This window comes from Vicia villosa, unplaced genomic scaffold (genome assembly GCF_029867415.1).
Source record: "Vicia villosa cultivar HV-30 ecotype Madison, WI unplaced genomic scaffold, Vvil1.0 ctg.000470F_1_1, whole genome shotgun sequence".
NCBI classification, from domain to species: domain Eukaryota; kingdom Viridiplantae; phylum Streptophyta; class Magnoliopsida; order Fabales; family Fabaceae; genus Vicia; species Vicia villosa.
This window is the reverse complement of record NW_026705227.1, coordinates 823,503-845,026: the sequence shown is the minus strand read 5'-3', so window position 1 is coordinate 845,026 and position 21,524 is coordinate 823,503. Positions and strand designations below refer to the sequence as shown.

General features: G+C 34.6%; 1 protein-coding gene and 1 pseudogene across 1 annotated transcript; one reads left to right on the top strand and one right to left on the bottom strand.

Annotated features, from left to right (window-relative positions):
* The first annotated feature begins 693 nt into the window (after nt 1–693).
* On the top strand, nt 694–1,314 carry LOC131628659 (uncharacterized). Its single transcript, XM_058899485.1, has one exon. The coding sequence runs from the start codon at nt 694–696 to the stop codon at nt 1,312–1,314; it is 621 nt and encodes a 206-aa protein (XP_058755468.1).
* Nucleotides 1,315–7,560: 6,246 nt separating this feature from the next.
* On the bottom strand, nt 7,561–11,215 carry LOC131628711 (disease resistance protein RPV1-like; annotated as a pseudogene).
* Between the last annotated feature and the right edge of the window lie 10,309 nt (nt 11,216–21,524).

The window sequence follows — 21,524 nt, the reverse complement described above, 5'->3', positions numbered from 1 at the left end:
ACCATTTTATTCCAAATAGGTCACTCATTGTGGGACGGAGGGAGTACTATTAAACATGTGCTTTGGTAACTGTTAGATTTTTTATTACTATTTTATTTTAGGACAAAACTTAGGTACAATTCTTCAGGTGTAGTTCTTACTATTTTTCAATAAAAATATGACAAGTGTATAATTTCCACTTACACGTATGCAAATTTCTCCTATTTTCACTCACTAAATTATATTTAAGTATATTTGTCATATTTTCATTGGAAAATAGTAAGAACCACACCTAAAGAATTGTACCTAAGTTTTGTCATTTATTTTATTCTTTAAGTATTTTAGCAACTTAGTCAATTAGTGGTTGCGATACTTTAGGAGCAAGCTAGTAGTAGTTGCTATACTTTTGGAGCAAATTAGTTTTTTTTACAAAAGGAGCAAATTAGTTTAATTATTCAATTCCCTAAAATCCTGGTTACGTGGGATATAGCTTTCAGTTTTACCTTTCCATTATTTATTGTAACGTTACTATTGATCAAATCAATCAACTCCTTTCCTTTAACATACTGTTTCTCTACTTCTCTGCCACTCTATATTTGTTATTTTTTGCCATTAAACTAACAAATTGGTATCAAAGTCTTCTTCTTAAAGGGACCTGTGAGTGAACCCAGTAAAATCCCACCATAATAAACCTTGCTTCAATTCATTAAATAGATGGATTTTGGAATTCCTTACACAAAACTAGCACCGCCTGTGTTTGACGGTTATTATCATCACATATGGGTAGCAAGAATGGAGGCTCACCTAGAAGCAAATGACCTTTGGGAAGCCCTTGAGGAAGACTATGAAGTTCTTCCTTTACCGAACAATCCAACTATGGCTCAAATAAAAAATCACAAGGAGAAGAAAGCAAGAAAGTCAAAGGCGAGAGCTACTCTGTTTGTTGTTGTCTCACAAGACATTTTCACCAGAATCATGACGATCAAATCGACATTTGAGATCTGGAATTTCCTCAAGGATGAATATGAAGAAGATGAAATAATCAAGGGAATGCAAGCAATGAATCTGGTTAGAGAATTTGAGATGAAGAAAAAGAAAGAGTCTGAAACAATTAAGGAGTATGCAAACAGACTTCTTAACATTGCTAACAAGGTGAGGTTGTTAGGTTCTAATTTTTCTGATTCAAGAATAGTTCAAAAAATACTAGTGACTGCTCTTGAAAAATTTGAAGCTTCTATTACTTCATTGGAAAATACTAAGGATATTTCAAAGATCACATTGGCTGAACTTGTAAGTGCTATGCAGTCCCAAGAGCAGCGAAGGTTGATGAGATAAGATGGTGCAGTCGAAGGTGCTTTACGATTCAAGCACCATTATGGAGAAACCAGTAGAAAAAAGCATGTCAAGAAGAATCAACCATAAAGCAGCAAAAATAATGCAAACAACCAAAACAATGATAGGGGTAAAAAGAAAAACTACCCACCTTGACAGCACTGCGGAAAGTTGGGTCACCACCATACAAATGTTGGAAACGACCAGACGTGAAGTGTAGTAAATGCAATCAGCTTGGACATGAAGCTGTAATTTATAGGAGAAAATTTCAGCATCAACATGAAGCCAATGCCCAAGTTGTTGAGCAAGATGAAAAAGATTATACTTTTGTTGCAACATGCTATTCGACGAGGAGTAATTCTGAATGCTGGTTGATTGATAGTGGTTGTACGAACCACATGACATATGACAAGAGTCTATTCAAGGATTTGAATTCCACTAATGTTTCAAAGGTCAGAATAGGGAATGGTGGCTATATTAGTGCAAAAGGAAAAGGAACCATTGCATTTTCAACGTGTTAAGGTACCAAAATTATATCTGATGTTCTTTATGTATCTGGCATTGACCAAAACTTGCTTAGTGTAGGTCAGTTGGTTAAAAAGGGATTTAAAGTATCCTTCGAAAATAAACACTGTCTTATCTACGACATTGCTGGTCGGGAAGTTCTACGAGTTAAAATGAGAGGTAAACGGTTCTCGATTGATCCAACAGAGGAGGAGTAGGCGGTCTATTTTACTCAAGTCAGTCCCAAAGAACTCTGGCACAAGAGACTTGACCATTGTCATCTTGAAAGAATGTTGAACGTGCAAAGAAAAGGCATGTCAATAGGTCTGCCAATACTTTTTGATAATTTACCAAATTGTAATGCTTGTCAATTTGGTAAACAAATAAGAAAATCATTCCCCAAACCAGCTTGGAGAGCTTCTCAAAAGTTGCAGCTTGTTCACACTGATGTGGCGGGACCCCGAAGAACACCATCACTACAAGGTAGCCTATACTTCATTCTTTTCATAGATGATTTTACAAGAATGTATTGGATATTTTTTTTGAAATTTAAGCATGAAGTGGCTGGAGTATTTATGAAGTTCAAGAAAATGATGGAAACTCAAAGTGGCTGCAAGATTCAATGTTAAAGATCTGACAATGGGACATAGTATGCATCAACAAAATTTAATCAATTTTGTGAAGAAGTTGGTATTGAGCATCAACTCACATCCCCTTGCACTCCAGAGCAGAATGGGGTTAGTGTAAGGAGAAATATAACGGTGATGGAGATGGCTAGATGCATGCTGCATGAGAAGGAGTTGCCTAAAACATTTTGGGCAAAGGCGAATAACACAATGGTTTTTCTCCAAAATCAGACTCCAACCAAAGTTTTGAAGGATAAAACTCCCTTTGAGGCTTGGTATGGGTATAAGCCGTCACTAGCCTTTCTTAAAGTGTTTGGTTGTGTTTGTTTTGCACATGTTCCACAAGTTAAGCGTGACAAACTTGACAAGAAGGAAAGATGACTCTTACATTTGTGGGTTACAGTTTAGTTTCAAAGGCCTACAAAGTGTATCATCCTCAAATCGGAAAGATGACTCTTACTAGAGATGTGCACTTTAATGAAGAACATCGATGGAATTGGTAGAACTCACAAAGAACAACTAAATTATTTGGCAACATTAATGATAAGCATCCGGGACAACAAACAATAGAGTTATTGCAGGATGAATTAGAAGATGACCCTTCAGTCAGAGGCAAAAGGCTATTATCTGACATCTATCAAAGATGTAATGTAGCAGTTTGTGAACCTGCTAGCTGCGAGGAAGCACAAAAGGACCAGAAATGGAAAATTGCAATGGAGGAGGAAATGTCCATGATACAAAACAAAACATGGGAGCTGGTTAACAGGTTTGAAAATAGAAAAGTCATTGGAGTTAAATGGGTTTTTAGAACAAAGCTTAATGTAGATTGCTCAATCAACAAGCACAAGGCCAGACTCGTAGTTAAAGGGTATGCATAAATTTTTGGTGTTGATTATTTTGACATTTTAGCCCCTGTGTCCATATTAGATACAGTTAGGTTGATGTTAGCAGTTGCTGCGCAAAATGGCTGGAAAATATTTCAATTAGATGTTAAATCAGCCTTTTTAAATGGAGTGCTGCATGAAGAAATATATGTAGACCAAACACAATTAAAACTAACAATTGGGAGCATCTAATGTACTCCACATTAAATTGACCAAGATAACACAAATGTAGGAAAACAAAGTAAATAAGCATAAAATGAAGGGTTAAATAAGTTTTTGGTCCCTATAAATATTGCAGTTTTTATTTTTAGTCCCTCCCTTTCTTTAGGCAACGGTTTTTACAAAATAATTGTTGCCAAAAGCAGCTAAAACCGTTGCCAAAACCCAGAAGGGACTAAAAATGAAACTGTAATATTTATAGGGACCAAAAATTTCTTTAACCCTAAAATGAAACTAAACTATCAACTTAAAAATCATGTATTACCTCACAAAATATGGGTTAACAAGGTTGGATTCAACAACGCGATGGAGCAGCTCCGAATCGACAATCCTTATGTCGAGCTTGTTACTGGGGGAATTAACCTGTTCTATCAGGTGGTTGACGGCCAGATTGTTATTCCTGAGGGTATGGTCACCGAGGAGAATTTCTAACACGAGGAGGGTGAAGATGTTTGACTTTTGATTTGTTGGCCTGCGCATCATATGTTTGTTTAGCCTGCGTGCCATGTACTTTTTATTTTCATGGACGGATATTGGGCTTAGCCCTTTTTTAGATATAATATTTTGACAATGTCGGCCCATGTGGTCGGCGCTTTTAACATTCATATTGTTTTAATATGCTTTTGTTTTGCATGTTGAATTGTTTAATTTGTTAGCAATAATGTTAATGTGGGGGTTTTGCAATAATGCTGACTTGCAGATAAAGTTGTTCTTTTAAAATGGTAATTTTAAGGCGATGCTCATGCAAGTTTTTTGATGAGATGATTTGAAAACCAAAGTGGTTTTTGAGGTGGTAGTCATTTATTCTTGTTCGATGGTCACACAAGCTCGTTCTCACTTTGTCTTCGTCAAGGATTTTTGGTGATCCTTATTTTATTTTTTTTCTTTTGCTTTTTTTGTTCCCAACTTTTGTCGGACTGCTTCTTTAGGGTTTTTAGTCCAGTGGAATGCCCTAATGTTTGCCTAAGTCGTTTTATGTTCTTTACTTAGTGGACTTTTCTTTTTTTTATTCTTTTTTTCTTCTCATTTATTGTTTTTTATTTATTTATTTCTTGGAACCGATTATATGACACTTGTTCATTTGATTTGGAAGGGCAGAAAGGGTATTGACTGCCATGTTGATGGTTAGAGAGAAAATATCGTTGTAAGCCTTTTGGTTCTTCATGATTTGGTAGATGCTTTACGATGTATGGGAGGAAAAAGATGTGGTTGAAAATATTTGTAGAAATGTATCTGAAATGGTTCCCATAAATATTGAATGATTTTCTTGGAATTCAAATGCATTATTCATTTTAACTAAACAACTACTCTGCCCAATGTTAAGACTGAGGGTTTCATGCAAAATTAAACACCAACTTTTAAGCTTAAGAGACTGATTAGAGATTAAAAGCATAAATATAGGGGGTGGTATTTGCCACATGTACCACTTGTGTCATAATAGTATGGATAATTGAATGCAAATGGTGTAGTATTACATAACCACCATATCCAAATAATGCTACGGTGCTTTTCAATTTTTTAGTGTATATTGTGTGATTAGTGGGACCCATTTTAAGTTTTTAGATGGGTAGTATGGATATTTACAAATTTTAATTAGTGGTTTAAATAATTGAGAAGTGTGAAATAATATATTATATTAAGTTGGGTCCATTTATACCACCAAATTGAGTGGTATGGATGTGGATGCTCTAACTTCTTATATCTCTGGTATTTGGGAAGTGAAATAATGTCTTACATCGTCAGTAAAGTTTTTTTGGAAATTATATTTTTTCATTTTGGATATTTTATTTTTCATCTTCCTCCGTCCAATCTTTGTTTACACCGAAAGCTAATAAAGAAAGTGAAATAAAAGTAATGTTAATATTGTTATCATAAAAACACACAAAGTAACCAATATTGTTCATCCATACTCAGCAATACGCACAACAACCAGCAATAGCAAGAAGAGGAAACATTCACGGAAGAAGAAGAAGGAGATTAAAGAGTGCAATAAAGATAAAGAGAAGATTTCACGTACTTACCTGATATAGTGTCCATTTACATCGCCTTGCCTTGCATATGTTTTGTTTATTTGTTGTTTATGATATATTCGATCCTTGTAATCTATAATCAATAATGAATCAGGGTTGGGATTTTTTAAGCGGCGAGGGTTTTTGAATTCTTATCTAATTTGATGCGTTTGTATATTATATGGGTTGATTCTTGAATTTTTTTGCACGCGCATTTTTCCATTCCTGTAGATTAATTGTGAGTAGGCGCTACCATTTTTGGTCGAATGAGGGATTTGGAGGGCTAGGTTTTTGCATTTGGATCTTTAAATCTGTGATGTTTTGTGTTAGTCTGAAATCTATGTTCGGTTCGTTTTCAGTGGATGATTTCGAATAGGATGGGTCTTATTTTTTCCTATGGTTTAGAAATATTCTTAGTGTTCATCCATGGCGTCATGGAGAGAAAAAGAAAGCGTAAGTTCGAAGACTGAGAAAAGACGAGTGAGAAGAGAGTGAAAGACCGGTTTAGAGTTAGGTTGGTTAGGGACCGGTTTGGGTCAGACCGGACATGGAACCTAGGCCCAATTACACTTCATCGTCCCATTTTCAGTTAATTCGCACCCCCAATTAGATTCAAAAGATAATGGGCCTTAGCCTCTGGGCCTCTGCAGGAAAATAATATTCTCATTGAGCAATATAGCAGCACTACAACTATTTCATAAGCAATACCACAGCTGTAGGAGAGAAACTCCCTAACAAGGACAAATTCTGTATCACCCTTTAAAAAATCTGATGTGATTACTATAAACAATGTTGCACACTCGACTTTTCATTGATCCATTGATTCATTCCACTCTATTTTTCAATGCTTTACCATCTTTCATTTTTATGTTCTGCAATATGAAACCATTCTCAAAAACCATTCTCAAATATGTTCTTATTCATTCCACTCGATTTTTCATCACCTCTACAAGCAATTCCACTTAAATATGGTACTCCACTTAAATATGGTACATGATATAGCTCCAATTTCTCGTCAATTGGTTCCATATGAAACCATTCTCAAAACCAACGACCTCCACTTTGTTACCGGGTTCCGTCTTTGATACTAGTCTTTGATACTACACTCTGCCTCTCCTCATATTCAAAAGAGACTAATGTCTCTCTCTTATAAAGCTGAATGGTGGTCTTTGTGCAATATTTCACGTAACACATTCTTAAGGCCATCTGTTGTTATATTGTTTGGGGTTGAAATATAGACAATGCACATCATTTGTCTTCAAGTTAAGCCCTTCCATTGAGGGACTAGGAAAATTACAGAAGAACCTTCAAAATTAAAGGGTTCCTTTTATGGACTTACATATATAGTTGAAATATGCTGCAATCAGAACTTGTTTATTCCAATGAGAACGGTGTTCCTTTTATAGATTAGGATACATAGAGATACTCCATAAATTAAGAAGTGATTAAAGACATTGAAATAAAATAAACATAAAACTAAATAGTGTCAAATAATGAATAAACATGTCAACATATATAGCATAAAGATTTCAAATGTATGAGCTGATACACATACATCAAACATAAACGCGGGGAAAAAAGAGAGTATGTCAAACCTGTAAAATTTTCTGTTTCAAAATACTTGTGAGTCACAATTCATTCCAATTTGAATTAAAAGAGACTTGAAGGAGTATTTTGATCGTGACACCTACGCTTGACTGTAATGTTGAATTAATTCATTAGCAGTTGAAGTTGATTCCAATTCCTTAGAAACTGTGGCATATAAAGCATCCAAAATTATTTTTGCAACTAGAGAAAGTTTATCTTCTTAGTTGCAACCCAACCAAAGACTTTGAAGCATTGGAAGGTAGTCAGAAAGTGATGACAGTTCAAGGGAACTACTAACTGATACATCTAAAGCAACAAGAGATGACATCAGAGAAGATGTTTGAAATCGGAATGGAAAGCTATTTGTTAGTGACATGACTTGAAAATAAGGTTTTGTTATTGAATAACTTGAGAGATTAATTCTCAAAGTGATCTTAATTAATATTGAATACTGTACGACAAGTATCCCTTAATTAGGAGGGTAAATCAATACACAATCAATCCTAATGATTACATAAATTATATACAAATCAGTGCATATCTCAACATCCAAGGCCAAATGATAGATGGAAACGCATCAAGTGAAAATCCCTCATAGCAACACCTAGAAATATATCCAATGCTTTTTGAACTTACTACTGAAAAGAGTACTCTTTTTATTGCAGTGTAATATGCAAGGAGAGTGGTTGAAAATTCTATTTTTTCTTCTTCCAACTTGTCAATCTTTAAACAACCCGAAAGAAGGAGAGTTTTCAGAGATTTCAACTTATAGATGCTTTTTGGGAGGCTACGTAGGCTAACACAGTCTTCCAAATTTATCAAAAGAATTTTATTGAGATGTCCAATGCTAGGAGAAATCTCAGACAACAATGGACAATCTTTGAGTACTAGCTTTTCAAGATTAGGCATGTTTGAAAAGTCAGGGCTTCGTGTGAGAAAGTGAGAATGACTAAGGTTGAGAATTTTTAGCTTCTCCATCCTCTGCAAGAACGTAAATATTATTGAGGAACTTAGGTAAGAGGCTTAAAAAAGTAAATGGAAATGGTTAGAATGTATCACTAGTCAAGAGAATGGGAAGTAAAACATTTACGTTAGTGCAGAGATATTATTTTAAAGTATCAGTGGAAAATCTTTGAAAAAGGCAAATTTCTGCATATAATATTGTATAAATTATTAACCCATGTCTTAGAATTCTACCGGGAGTTGATAAATTTGAAATGTACATTGAAAGTTTCTTTAATCAAATAGTAAAAAATGCAACCATTTTTGCCCCTGCTTTTAACTATATCGATGTTTTTGCACAATATTTAGGTGGTAAATTTGAAATGATGTGTTTGACCTGCTGCAGTATATGCAGTAGCTTTCATGGTGGACACTAAATAGTAAATATATAGATAAAATCCATTTTGATTCATGCTGAGTGCAAAACTTCGTTGCATGATAATCCAATAATATACTATTAAATGTTTACAAAAGTTCAACTTGAAAGGTCATCATTTTTAAATTTCAACCATAAATATGACAAGTGATAATAACTCATGAAGTGTGAAAACATAAAATCAAAAGTCATACCAGGGTCTTCTTCCATAGAAGTTTGAATTTGTTGTTCTCCAGTTCGATGGAAACTAAATTTTCTTTATGGAAGTATGAAGGTATTTGACTTAATCCATTCCATGACAGCCATCTAAGATCTTTAGAAACATATTCAAAATCTCCAATAAGTGTTACCTCATCAAGTTGAAGGAATCTGAGTCTCTCCATCTTCTCAAAAGCTGTAGTGCTAAAACATCTTCCTCTAGCTCTAGGAAGCTTCAAAGCCAGTCCCAAAACACCATATTTCCCCTATGAAGTATAATGAACCAAAAACCAAAACATTCACAAATTAAAGCAACAAGGTGAATATAAAACTTGCCATGAAACTAATCCTATTGTTACTAACTATAAGTTAGGACGGATAAAAAGATTCACCGCCAAAATAATTTCCGATTATCTCTTGATAATCAACAAACATGTGGCTCTGGACAGATGAATTATAAATGTTCCTTTTAATTTCTAAAGCGTTAGTTATTTTGAATCCATAGTTTTACGGAAATAGTATGTGAAGTTCTTACATTTTCTCTCGATAGTACATCAATCACATCCTTAGGAAACCACAACCTGCTACGTTCCTCGGGCCTCTTTGGTGATTCCTCACGAACAATTTCTCTTCCCATATCTCGCACCAAACCATGCATTCCAAGAATGTTCTTATCATCAACAGTCACAAGGCTTCGCTCAACAAGGACACTTATTCCAATTTCAGCAGAAAGTCCACAGTCTTTCAATACAAGTATGACATCATTTTGATCCATCCCAATAAAGAAACAAGCTATGTCAAGGAATATTTCTTGCTCATCGTCATCATTTAAACCATCATAACTTATTCTTAACTTCTTCTGCACTTGGTTATTAGGAATTCTTTTGAGTTTCTCCAATACAAGTTCCCACTCTGATACCGTCTTATGATACAAAAAAGACCCAAGAACTTCAAGAGCTAGCGGCAATCCCTCGCAATATTCAACTACATTTCTGGAAATTCTATTAAAATTATCTGTAGGACTCGCTTTTTTAAACGCATTCCAACTAAAAAGCTCAATTGTTTCACTTTCATTCATTATTGTCATGTTGTATATTTGGTCAACTCTCCCATTAAGTAAATGCATATCTCTGGTTGTGATGATTATTATACTCCCTTGACCAAACCATTCACGACTTCCACAAAAAGCATTCAGTTCGTCTAACGTACTCACATCATCAAGTACAATAAGTACTTTCTTTTTATTGAGTTTATATCGTAATATGGCTATTCCCCACTCAATGCCTGTTATCTTGATTGTCGTTTCTTTGCAGATATCAAATAGAAGTTGCTTTAGTAAACCCACCGGTCCATCAAGTTTCCTCCAATTCTCCCTAATATTAAAAGGAAGCTCCTATATTTAAAATTGTGGCCAATCTTATTGTAAACGGCTTTTGCAATGGTTGTTTTTCCAATTCCCCCCATGCCCCACATCCCTAGCAATAGAACATCATTTGATTGGATGGGTAAAAGTTGAATCACATCTTGCACTCGAGATTCAATTCCCACGGGATTATGCGTAATAAACAAATCTGTCTTGTCCAACAAATATGAAATTTTGTCGACAATAGTTTTGATATCCTCACTTTCATTCCTACACAATTAGAATGTATATATATTAAAAGTAGATAGAGGGGAAGTTTGAGTTAAAAAAATTATAAACATTTTGATTACCTGGAGTTTAGTATTACGAACCCTGCAATGTTAGCCGCCAGATGAAGCGTCGCTCTCCACCCCAATTCCCTTTCACACAGTAAATCGAAATTTACATCCTTTTTCATTTTGTTCAAAAGACGTTGAAAAGCTACTCCAAACTCGCCTCTCTGATTACGCACTTCAGAGGGATCTAAATGGTAGAACACTGGCACAACCACTTGTCTGTCGCTTCTGTGACACTCCATTATGTTTTCCAATTCATCGAGACACCATCGTGAATCGGGATAATTTATAGAGAAAACAACTATAGAAATCTGAGACAGCTCGATTGCTAGGTGTAATGATGGTGAAATATGATCTCCTTTTTGAAGGTCATTATCGTCAATGAAAACCTTAATTCCGGCATTTTGAAGAGCGGTACAGAGATGTGAAGTGAAGCAAGCACGCGTATCTTCTCCTCTGAAACTCAAGAACACGTCATGCATCTTTATTACTGATTCAAGAAAAAAAAAAGAGAGAGAATCAATATGTGTGGTTTCAAACTAAATGCATATAAAGTAGAAGTAAATAAAAGAATGAATTATTCACCTTGTTCAGTAGTTGGAAATGGCAACTTTGATGAGGATGATGAGGAAGGCTCTGTAACCTTCATTTTAATTTTATCCATTTAGTTGAATCAGAAAGTGGTGATGGCGAAACCTTTCTAAAAAAATAGTGATGAATTTCAAAAGAATTAGTAAAGATGGAAAGGAAAAGGATAAGAAATTCTGTGAACTTCAAGTCGTCAGGGTTACTGTCTTAGTCAACACTGGCAGGCAGAGATCATAAAAATTCCACACACAAATTTAATTCAGTGGGTCCAAAATGATTGATATCATTTGGTTTTATTCTATTTTAATCTATTCTTATTTAATCTATTATTTTATTTATTAACATATCTACGTATTGTTGAACACAGATACTTGAGGACGACACAACATTTTGATAACGTCTTCTCCTGATCTTTGAAGTTTTATATCAATCTCAATCGAATCCTTCGAAGAATATCGTTAAAAAGTTATCCACATAACCTATAAATCGCCGTCGTTCTTTAGAGCTCAAATGGGGTGAATTTGACGTTTCCTTCGGCGTCAAGTGACGGTGAACGGTACTGAAGCTTGAACACCTTTCGATTTTCTGGATATTGCAAAAAAGAATTCAATGTCGGAATCAGCTCCGCGAACGGCGTGTCATGCGAAAACCTAAACTAAAGAGGCATCGGGTAACCATTGCTGAAGTAGACAAAGGCAAGGTGAAGATAGGTTTGAGTATTTTTTATTGTGACTTGAGATGTTGATAAAAATACATTATTTATAGACCTTTTGGAGGAATATGGACCCAATAAATCTTATCTGACCATCAGTGGAAGCTTTGGATATGCATATGTGAAATAAGCCCTCCAGCTTAAAAATTTCGGATATGCATATCTGAATTATGTAGAAATAGAATCACACAAGTCTATTTTGTGCAGATTCAACATCAAACCAATTAAAATGATTAAACTGGTACGTATAAACGTTGACTACATTAAATATAGATATATTATATATGTATTGAATCGTTTTGCTTTTACATTCGTCACGACAAAACATACAAAAAATGACACACACCCGGTTGTCAACAGAATCATTGGCAATAATTAGAAAATTATTAGAAATAGTTCTGTTGAGATTGTACATTTATTTGTAATATTTATTCTCTTAATTAGTATAATTAGTTGTAAATGTAAATATGACAGTTTAGGAAATAATCGTGTATTTATCTGCGAAATCAGAATGAAAAGAATAACAATTTTGTCCAAACCTTTGTCTTAGTTAACATGGTATCAGCCTAGGTGAAAATCCAAGAACCTAGTCTGTTTATTTTCACGATCCTAGTCTGTTTTTTTCACGATCCTGTTTCATTTTTGTTCACGTTCTCGTTTTTTTCTCTCTTCTTTTTCAATTCTCGGTTATTTGTTTCCCAATCCAAATTATCCTCTCATTCTTGTTCAATTCCTATTTCCATAGTTCCAAGTCTAGCGAAAAGCATGAAATCCTGCTGGTTCGCCTCAATGGCAAAAACTACTCAACTTGGGCATTCCATTTTGAGATATTCGTCACAAGAAAAAATTTGTGGGGTCATGTTTATGGAAGCACTACAGCCCCTGACAAAGACAAAGATAAAGTTGCCCATGCCAAATGGGTAGTCAAAGATGCTCAAGTCATGTCCTGGGTCCTAGGTTCTGGTGATCCCAACATTGTCCTGAATCTTCGACCTTACAAAATAGCATTAACAATGTGGAATTATTTGAAGAAAGTCTACAATCACAACAACGCCGCTCGAAGATTCCAGCTTGAACATGACATAACTTTCTTTAAACAGGATAGTCTCTCGATCTCTAATTTTTACTCTCAATTCATGAATCTGTGGGCTGAATACACTCATATAGTTTATGCATATTTGAATCCTACAGGTCTTAATTCTGTACAATTTTTTCATTAAACTACTAAACGAGATCAATTTCTTATGAAATTGAGATTAGAATTTGAAGGCATTCGGTTCAGTCTCATGCATAGAAACCCTGTACCATCATTGGATACATGTTTCAATGATCTGTTACGTGAAGAACAACGTCTCCTTATGCAGTCCATCATTGAAGATAACAAATCATCTATTGTTCCAATGGCATATGTAGCACGAGGAAAATCAAGAAGTCATGACATGAGTGTTGTTCAATGTTTCTGTTGCAAGCAATTGGGACATTACGCTTCAAACTGCCCGAAAAAATTCTGCAACTATTGCAAAAAATACGGACATATTCTTAAGGAATGTCCAATAAGGCCACCAAAGAGAAATGTCACAGCTTTTACAGCCTCAGTTGGTTCATTTATTCCAAACAATTCAACCAATCTAGCACTGGTTCAACAAAATGTTTCTACTACTACTTCAACGGTGACCCCTGAAATGGTTCAACAAATGATCGTTTCAGCATTCTTTGCTCTCGGATTCTCAGGTAAACCTTCTTCCTTCTTAAGAATATCAAAAATTATTTTGGAATTCTCAAGATTCATACTACTGATGAAAATCAATTGCCTATCACAGACACTGGTGATATTTCTTCATCTCTAACAAATGTTTTTGTCTCGCCTGGTCTCACTAGTAATCTCATTTCAGTCGGTCGATTAGTATAGAATGATTGTCAATTACAATTCTCACAATCTGGTTATCTTGTGCAGGACCAACAATCAGGGAAGATAATTGCGAAGGGGCCTACAGTTGGACGTCTTTTCCCAATTCAGTTTTCATTGCCTCCAAGTCTTTCTCTGCCTTTAGTTTCATGTAATTCTGCTATTGTTGATTACCAAATATGGCATAAGCGTCTTGGACATCCAAACGCAAATGTACTTTATGACCTGTTAAAATCTAGTTTTCTTGGAAATAAACACATTCCATCTCTTAATTCTGTTAATTTTGATTGTATTCCTTGCAAGCTTGGTAAAAGTAAAATTCTGCCTTTTCCAACACATCAATCTAATGTAACACAAGTTTTTGATATCATCCACAGTGATGTCTGGGCGTGGCACCAGTTATATCTCATGCTGATTACAAATATTTTGTAACTTTTATTGATGATTATAGTCAATTCACGTGGGTCTATTTTTTGCGATCAAAAGATGAAGTCTTTTCAACTTTCAAATTTTTTCATGCTTATGTTGAGACCCAATTTTCATCAAAAATAAAAATATTTCACTTTGACAATGGAGGGGAATACATGTCACACTCATTTCAGAAATTTTTTCAATCCAATGGCATTGTATCTCAAAGGTCATGCCCCTCAACTCCACAATAGAATGGAGTAGCGGAAAGAAAAAACCGACATTTGCTCGATGTTGTTCGTACCCTTTTGTTGGAGTCTCATGTGCCGTCACGATTTTGGTGTGAAGCCCTTTCCACCGCTGTCCATCTTATAAACAGAATGCCATCTCTACCAATAGGTAATGAATCCCTTTTCATTCGGTTATATGGTCATGCACCAAATTACTTCACTCTTCGAGTATTATGTCCATCTTACTCAAGAACGCACCAAACCCACTGCACAATCTATTGAATGTGCTTTTCTCGGATATTCTCCTCATCAAAAGGGATTTTTATTTTATGATCCTAACCTTCGTAGGATTCATGTATCTAGAAATGTCATTTTGCAAGAAAATTTATATTTTTTTGCATCACATCAGGATCTCGTCTCGTCTCCAATTTCTATTTTGCCACTGTTTTCTAACTCCCATTCAGGTCAACAATCTTCTAAACCTCTCTTGACCTACAAATATATATAAGGGGCATATTAAGTGAGAGGACTTTTAATATGAGAGATGAGAGGAAGAAATAATGACCTTTGATTGAATTAGATGAATGTGATCAATATTTAATTGGGAAATGCTAAACGGAACGAAACAAATTCGTGAAATTGAACGCGAATGACGTGGATAAGCTTTGGATATCAATTTCTCTTTCCTCTATAAATTTTTTGGTGAGAAAATTTTCTCTTTTTTATTACCACACTAATTAATATTTTTTCCAGAAACATTTATTTATTTATTTTTCTTGGCTTACGGCTTATCCTCAACCATACAGGACCGATGTTAACAAATTTTACATCAACTTTCATCTTAATCTCTGTCATCCAACCACACGACACCAATCTTTTAGATTGTCGATGATTCAATTTGGATTTTTCCATCATCTGTTCAATTTTAGTTTTCTTGCTTATTCATCACCTGCTAAATATCGGTTTCCTTGTTGTTATATTTTCATCCCTTACAATATCAAATTATAGGTTTCCTTTTCTTAATGCAAGAGAACTATAATCATTTCAAATTATGTGTATCACTTGATTTAGAAGGCTATAAGCAAGGAAGTAATGTAAATGTAGACGCAAATATATATATATATATATATATATATATATATATATATATATATATATATATATATATATATATATATATGTTGAAAAATACATTATGGTTGACGGTCGCGGTCGCATTGTAGCTTTTGCGAATTTGATTGTAGTCGGCACGACATAAATTAACCATAATGTATTTTTCAAATGGTAAATAGTGGTATCGGCTCGACATCAACCTATATCGCTTTGTCACGCTATTTGCGTATCGGCTCGACATCAACCTATATCGCTTTGTCAATTAATTGAAAATATGCTCAGCAGCACTACACTTACATTAAGAAGGTTCCCTAAAACATGTAGCAGCAGTACAAGAGTAGTAGCAAAATTTCCACCAATGAGCATATTAATTAATTAAGAAAACAAACACACTTTTGCATCACACACATCAAAATTCAGTTCCTGCATAAGAAGTTGCTCTAAATCTGTATCCTCATGCCAGAAGAGTGATGTGTATAAGCAGGAGCATGATCCTTCCTTAACAAGATCATTAATACAATCCCCAATAAGCATATAACAATATTCTTCCTCAAGCACAGGTAGCCACTGCAGGAAAATAATTTTAGAACATCTATTCAGTCAAGGTCTAATTTAGATGGAGAGTACCCCAAGTCTCAACCCAACTCCAATTATAGCTTCATGTATTGATTTGACTTCATGAAATTTCCTATTTATTTTCAAACACCCAACCCAAGTCCAATTATAGCTTTATGTATTGATTTCACTTCCATGAAATCTCCTAGTTACTTTCAAACACAAGTCCTCCACCTAAGATACAATTGTCAACCTCATTTTCTTATAGAACTTCAATTCATTTTTTCATTTAGAATTTGAATTGAAATCACTTTTTGTATGACGTAAAACTAACTTTTAACTCTGGTTAAGAGTCTCATATTAAATGATATATGGTATAAACATGTTTTTATAAGAAGGGGTAGTTCTCACCATAAAAGTCAATTCTTAAAGGCAAAGTTAGATCGGGCCAACATTTTAAGATGATATCAGAGTCAATACATGATTTGTTTGGCTACCTACTATGAAGTCACTGCTATCGTACCACTCGAGTCACGCCCTAGTGGTCAAGTCCAGCACATGAAGAGTGTATTAAAAATCTCACATTGGATCATGTGATTATAAGTGGAGGAAGTCCTATAAGTTAGCTAGGGCCGGCCTAAGGGTCAAGCCACTAAAGCTATGACTTTAGGCCTTGAAATTTTAGGCAAAAAAAGTCTAAAAAAATTAAAGTTAGTGTCATACTCCAAATTTGTCCACCCTTCTTATAGGTGGAAATGTCATGTCTTTCTAAATGAGTGTAATGGTCTGGTGAATGGTGGGATGAAGATAAGGAATGCTAGGGTAGAGAACCAGAGTTTAAATCTCACTCTTTTCTTTTTATGTTCTACTCTTTTTCTATTTGATCTAACATTTTCATTTATTTTTTTTTAGCTCAATCATTATTATATTTTTATTATTAAAAGTTTATAAATAAAAATTGGGTTTTAAATGTTAATTTAATTTTGGTTATTATATTTTAATTTTTGTTTCTTAAATTTAATATTATTTAGTTTTAAAGAAAAAATATGAATTAGAATGTTATTTTTAAATATTAGTTTTTATTATCTTTATAATTATTAATGTTATTATATCTTATTACATCATTTACATCATTATGGTTATTATTATTATGTTTCTAGTATTATTGTCTGTGAGATATTAAATCAAACTCTAGTTTGGTCGAAGGGTAGCTTCTTGGTTCGATAGGATTAAGCATAAAGTCGAAGGTTGTTCACATGCTTGTGTCGAAGATGCTAGGGTTGTTAGCATGTTAAATTAGGTTTTAGTGTTTAAACCCTAATTTGTTAAGTTAGCTTGTTTATTAAGTTGGCTTGTGTAATGGGCCTTGTGGAAAAAGCCCATTAGTTAGTATGTTAGGTTTTATTGTAAATAGCATACTAATCTCTTATCATTACTAAGTTGCAAATCCTAATTTAGGGTGAGAGAGGTTATTTGTTATTCTTGTAAACTTGTAATCTTGTTTTAAGAGAAAGTAAAAGAATAGCAGTTATAACCAATTCTTGTGTTCTTCTTCTTATTTGTTCTTCTTATTCTTCCCTTGCATTATACTTTGTTCTTGGCATTTAATTCACAACAAATTGGTGCGGTGAGCGTGGAGAGATGCCTTCAACAAAGTATGAGATTGAAAAGTTCACTGTTGAAGCGATATAGCGGCAAGCAACAAAAGATTTGGAAATATTTATCCGGGAATTTATCGTGTCCACAGAGATTAGTGCTACTGAACTGCCGTTCGACGGATTCTTAGTTATGAGTTTGGTTTTGAATGAATTTAAATATGAAATGGAAAAGTAAATATCAACACAAAAAGAATACATTCTTCAAATAGAAGAAACTATCAAGTATTGCATATAATCTACTCTTCACAAACTTAAACTTATCGACCAGTTGCACTCAGTCTACTATACTCCTTAAACCATTCACGTGTTGCCCGTTGTCGGCATTCGTGTCCAAACACCTCCACGAGTTCTATTGTATGCTTAGTTGACGATTTCTCCACCAATCAAACATACGGTAGCTTACCGTGTTAAATTAAAATATTGCTCGATCGACGATCTCTCCACCAATCAAACAACCCGGTAGCATTACGAACAAACACAAAGTGAACATTAACTCTTCATCTATCTCTACAATCAAGAAGCTAATGATTATCTCTCCTAATCAAGATTTGTGAGGTCTATCTCTACAACAACACAAACCCCTAACATCAAGATGCAAAACAACCCACCAAACATAACCCAAACATCAAGATGTAAAAAATCAGGAAAAACAACAAGTTTATATTGTAAAGCAACTTTATACAACGCCATGGGCGACAAATATACATGAGATCAAAGTATATATATACAAAACCCACAAATGAAACCACAAAGAGAAGAAAAGAAGAAAAACCCAAAAATCTCACGGTTTGTCGGCTCCGATTGATGAAGGATTCAACCCCGGATCATCCATTTGACAGCTCCAATGTGTTTTCTAGCATCTCCCTACTCAAAAATGGTTGTGATGACTTTGGGAACAAATACCCCAAAGCATCCCTAAAAAATGTGATTTTTCCCTATTTAATGACTTTCCAAACCGCCCAGACCGCGCTTAGCGCGGTCAAGCCCGCTTAGCCCGCTCAACAGAAAATTGAAATCTTGTTTTGGCCATATCTTGAGAACCGTAACTCCGATTTGCGTCCGGTTCGAAGCGTTGGAAAGCTTATTTCATGCTCTATCTAACAATGACAACATATCAACCAAATTGGTGATTTATTATTATTTGGTTTTGAGCTTTATTCGCCGAATGAATTGATTCCGCCGCTCAAAATCGCGCGTTTGAAGCCGTGTCTTCGCCACGTTATTGCTCATGCTCCAAATACGCCTCAATACCTACAAAATGAATAGAAAACTATCAAAAAGTATAAAAGTATATGAAGATACATCTATTCACAAAGTATATGTATTTATATACAAAACGGGGTATTATTCGAACGGTATTAACAAAAAGTATCGATAAGTGCCACTATTTACAAACACAAAATAGCTACATTTTGACACTTAACAACTCTCCCCAACTTGAATTTGTTTGTCCTCAAACAAAGCCAAACACTCAATTCGCAAAAGTTAAAATCAAAGAATCAAGAATCAACAAGATTAGGAAAAACGAAACAATTGTACGGTTCAAACAAAAACGTACCAACAAAGTAAATACTTACCACTATCCTACAACGACAACATGAAAAAGAAACGAATCCTAAGTACAAAAATCATACAAAACATTCTAAAACAAAACAAGCTCAATCAAGAATCACGCCTAGCAAAAATTCATCGGTAGATGAAAAACACCGAAAGGTGAGGACTTTGACACACACCCGACAAACTTGCAAACAATAGACAAAATTATGCGTTTATCCAAAAATAGTATTGAAAACGCAACGACACGAATCACAAGGGCTTTAATTAAAGGTTGTAATATGGCTTGGTTAACAAACAAGTGATAAGTCCTAAAGCTAATCGAAACAAAAACTTGCCTAAACCTAAGGGAGTAATAACTTCCACAAAGTTTCAAACAAAGGAATTTCAATCAAACTTCTTCTTCCTCACATGTTTCACACCAAACACAATACTTATTAACACAAATCTTATTCCAAACTCTTTTTGTTCTTTTTCTTTTTCCAATTTTTTTTCTTTTTTCTTTCTTTTCACAATTTTTTTTCTTTTTCTTTTATTTTCACAACCATATACCAACCACATCATAAAGAGGCAAATATCCTCTCCCCAACTTGAATTCAACCACAATATACATTGAATACTCCCTACTTTCTAAGGCAAGGTAAAAATTCAAACTATAAATCATAGTTGAGGGTTCAAGAAACAAAGAATCAACATCCAAACACAATTGAAAACCAAACGCTCATAGACAAGCATTAAGCAAAAACAATATGGATATTGACAAAAAGGCTCAAAGGGGGTTACTAATGCTCACACATTCACAAGGTGAATTGATATTTAGCTATGGTAGTTGTGCTCAAAATCAAACAAGTGCCTTGATCACTTTCGTGCATTCACAAAATCAATACAGACGAAAGATTAAACATAATAGTATCCAGTTAAAACAAGAAATGTCGGTCACTCACATATATACAAAATGGAAAGCCACCTCACATTTATGGTAAAAAGGGGAAACTAATGTGATTCAAGTCATGAGCAAGTTATGCAAAAAGAATGAATAATATGAAAATTGTACAAATGAAAAGTCTCCTAAACATGTTATACTATAGAAAGCGATAAACGAGTACCTTGCTATGTACAAATTCGAAAAATCATTACCGCACAATTGGCATGTTGAATCAATCAAAATTGAAGAATTACCAAATGCGACTTCAAGTAATCGAGCCAAAATTTGAGTCTAAACAACAACAAAAGAATTAAAATTATAACTATAAAATACAATACTATAAAGCCTTGGTGTAAGTGGGAAAAAGGCGAGCCGAGTGAACCATTGAAAAGAATTCACTAGACAAAACTCCCAGGCTGCGCTAAGCGCGGTGAGCGCGCTACACCAGAAAAACCAGAAAACCAGAATTTCCAATGCAACCTCCACTTAGCACCTACACTACTCATTTACAGAAAAACAGAAAAATAAAACCGTTGGGGTGCCTCCCAACAAGCGCTCGTTTTACGTCGTTAGCTCGACGCCTTTTATTGTGCACAGTAGTAGCTTTCTTCACGACACGCCAACGCTTTCGCCCAAACGTGAACCTAAAGAAAGTATCCTAACCACACATAAACAAACATTACGAAACAAGAGAATATACAACAATACGTAAACAACACGTATTTACAAACACGTAACGATAAGTAAAAATACTATTTTTACAAAAGTTTGGTGAAATTAACTAAACAAGTTGAAAAGTGAAGATTTGAAATTAAAGAACTATCCGAGTTCAACTTGTTTAATAAGTCCACCAAACAAAATTAAAACATGTATCTATACAATAAACTATACAAAAGTATACAAGTATAAGGAAATTCACAAATATACGATATTCACAAAACTCAAAAACAAAGAAACTATCGCAATGCGAATTCAATAAAAACACCAATCCCCGTCAACGGCGCCATTTTGTTGAAGCGATATAGCGGCAAGCAACAAAAGATTTGGAAATATTTATCCGGGAATTTATCGTGTCCACAGAGATTAGTGCTACTGAACTGCCGTTCGACGGATTCTTAGTTATGAGTTTGGTTTTGAATGAATTTAAATATGAAATGGAAAAGTAAATATCAACACAAAAAGAATACATTCTTCAAATAGAAGAAACTATCAAGTATTGCATATAATCTACTCTTCATAAACTTAAACTTATCGACCAGTTGCACTCAGTCTACTATACTCCTTAAACCATTCACGTGTTGCCCGTTGTCGGCATTCGTGTCCAAACACCTCCACGAGTTCTATTGTATGCTTAGTTGACGATTTCTCCACCAATCAAACATACGGTAGCTTACCGTATTAAATTAAAATATTGCTCGATCGACGATCTCTCCACCAATCAAACAACCCGGTAGCATTACG

Bases quoted from the DNA above. Each gene is read 5' to 3' on its own strand.
- LOC131628659 (XM_058899485.1), top strand. From the start codon at position 694: ATGGATTTTGGAATTCCTTACACAAAACTAGCACCGCCTGTGTTTGAC.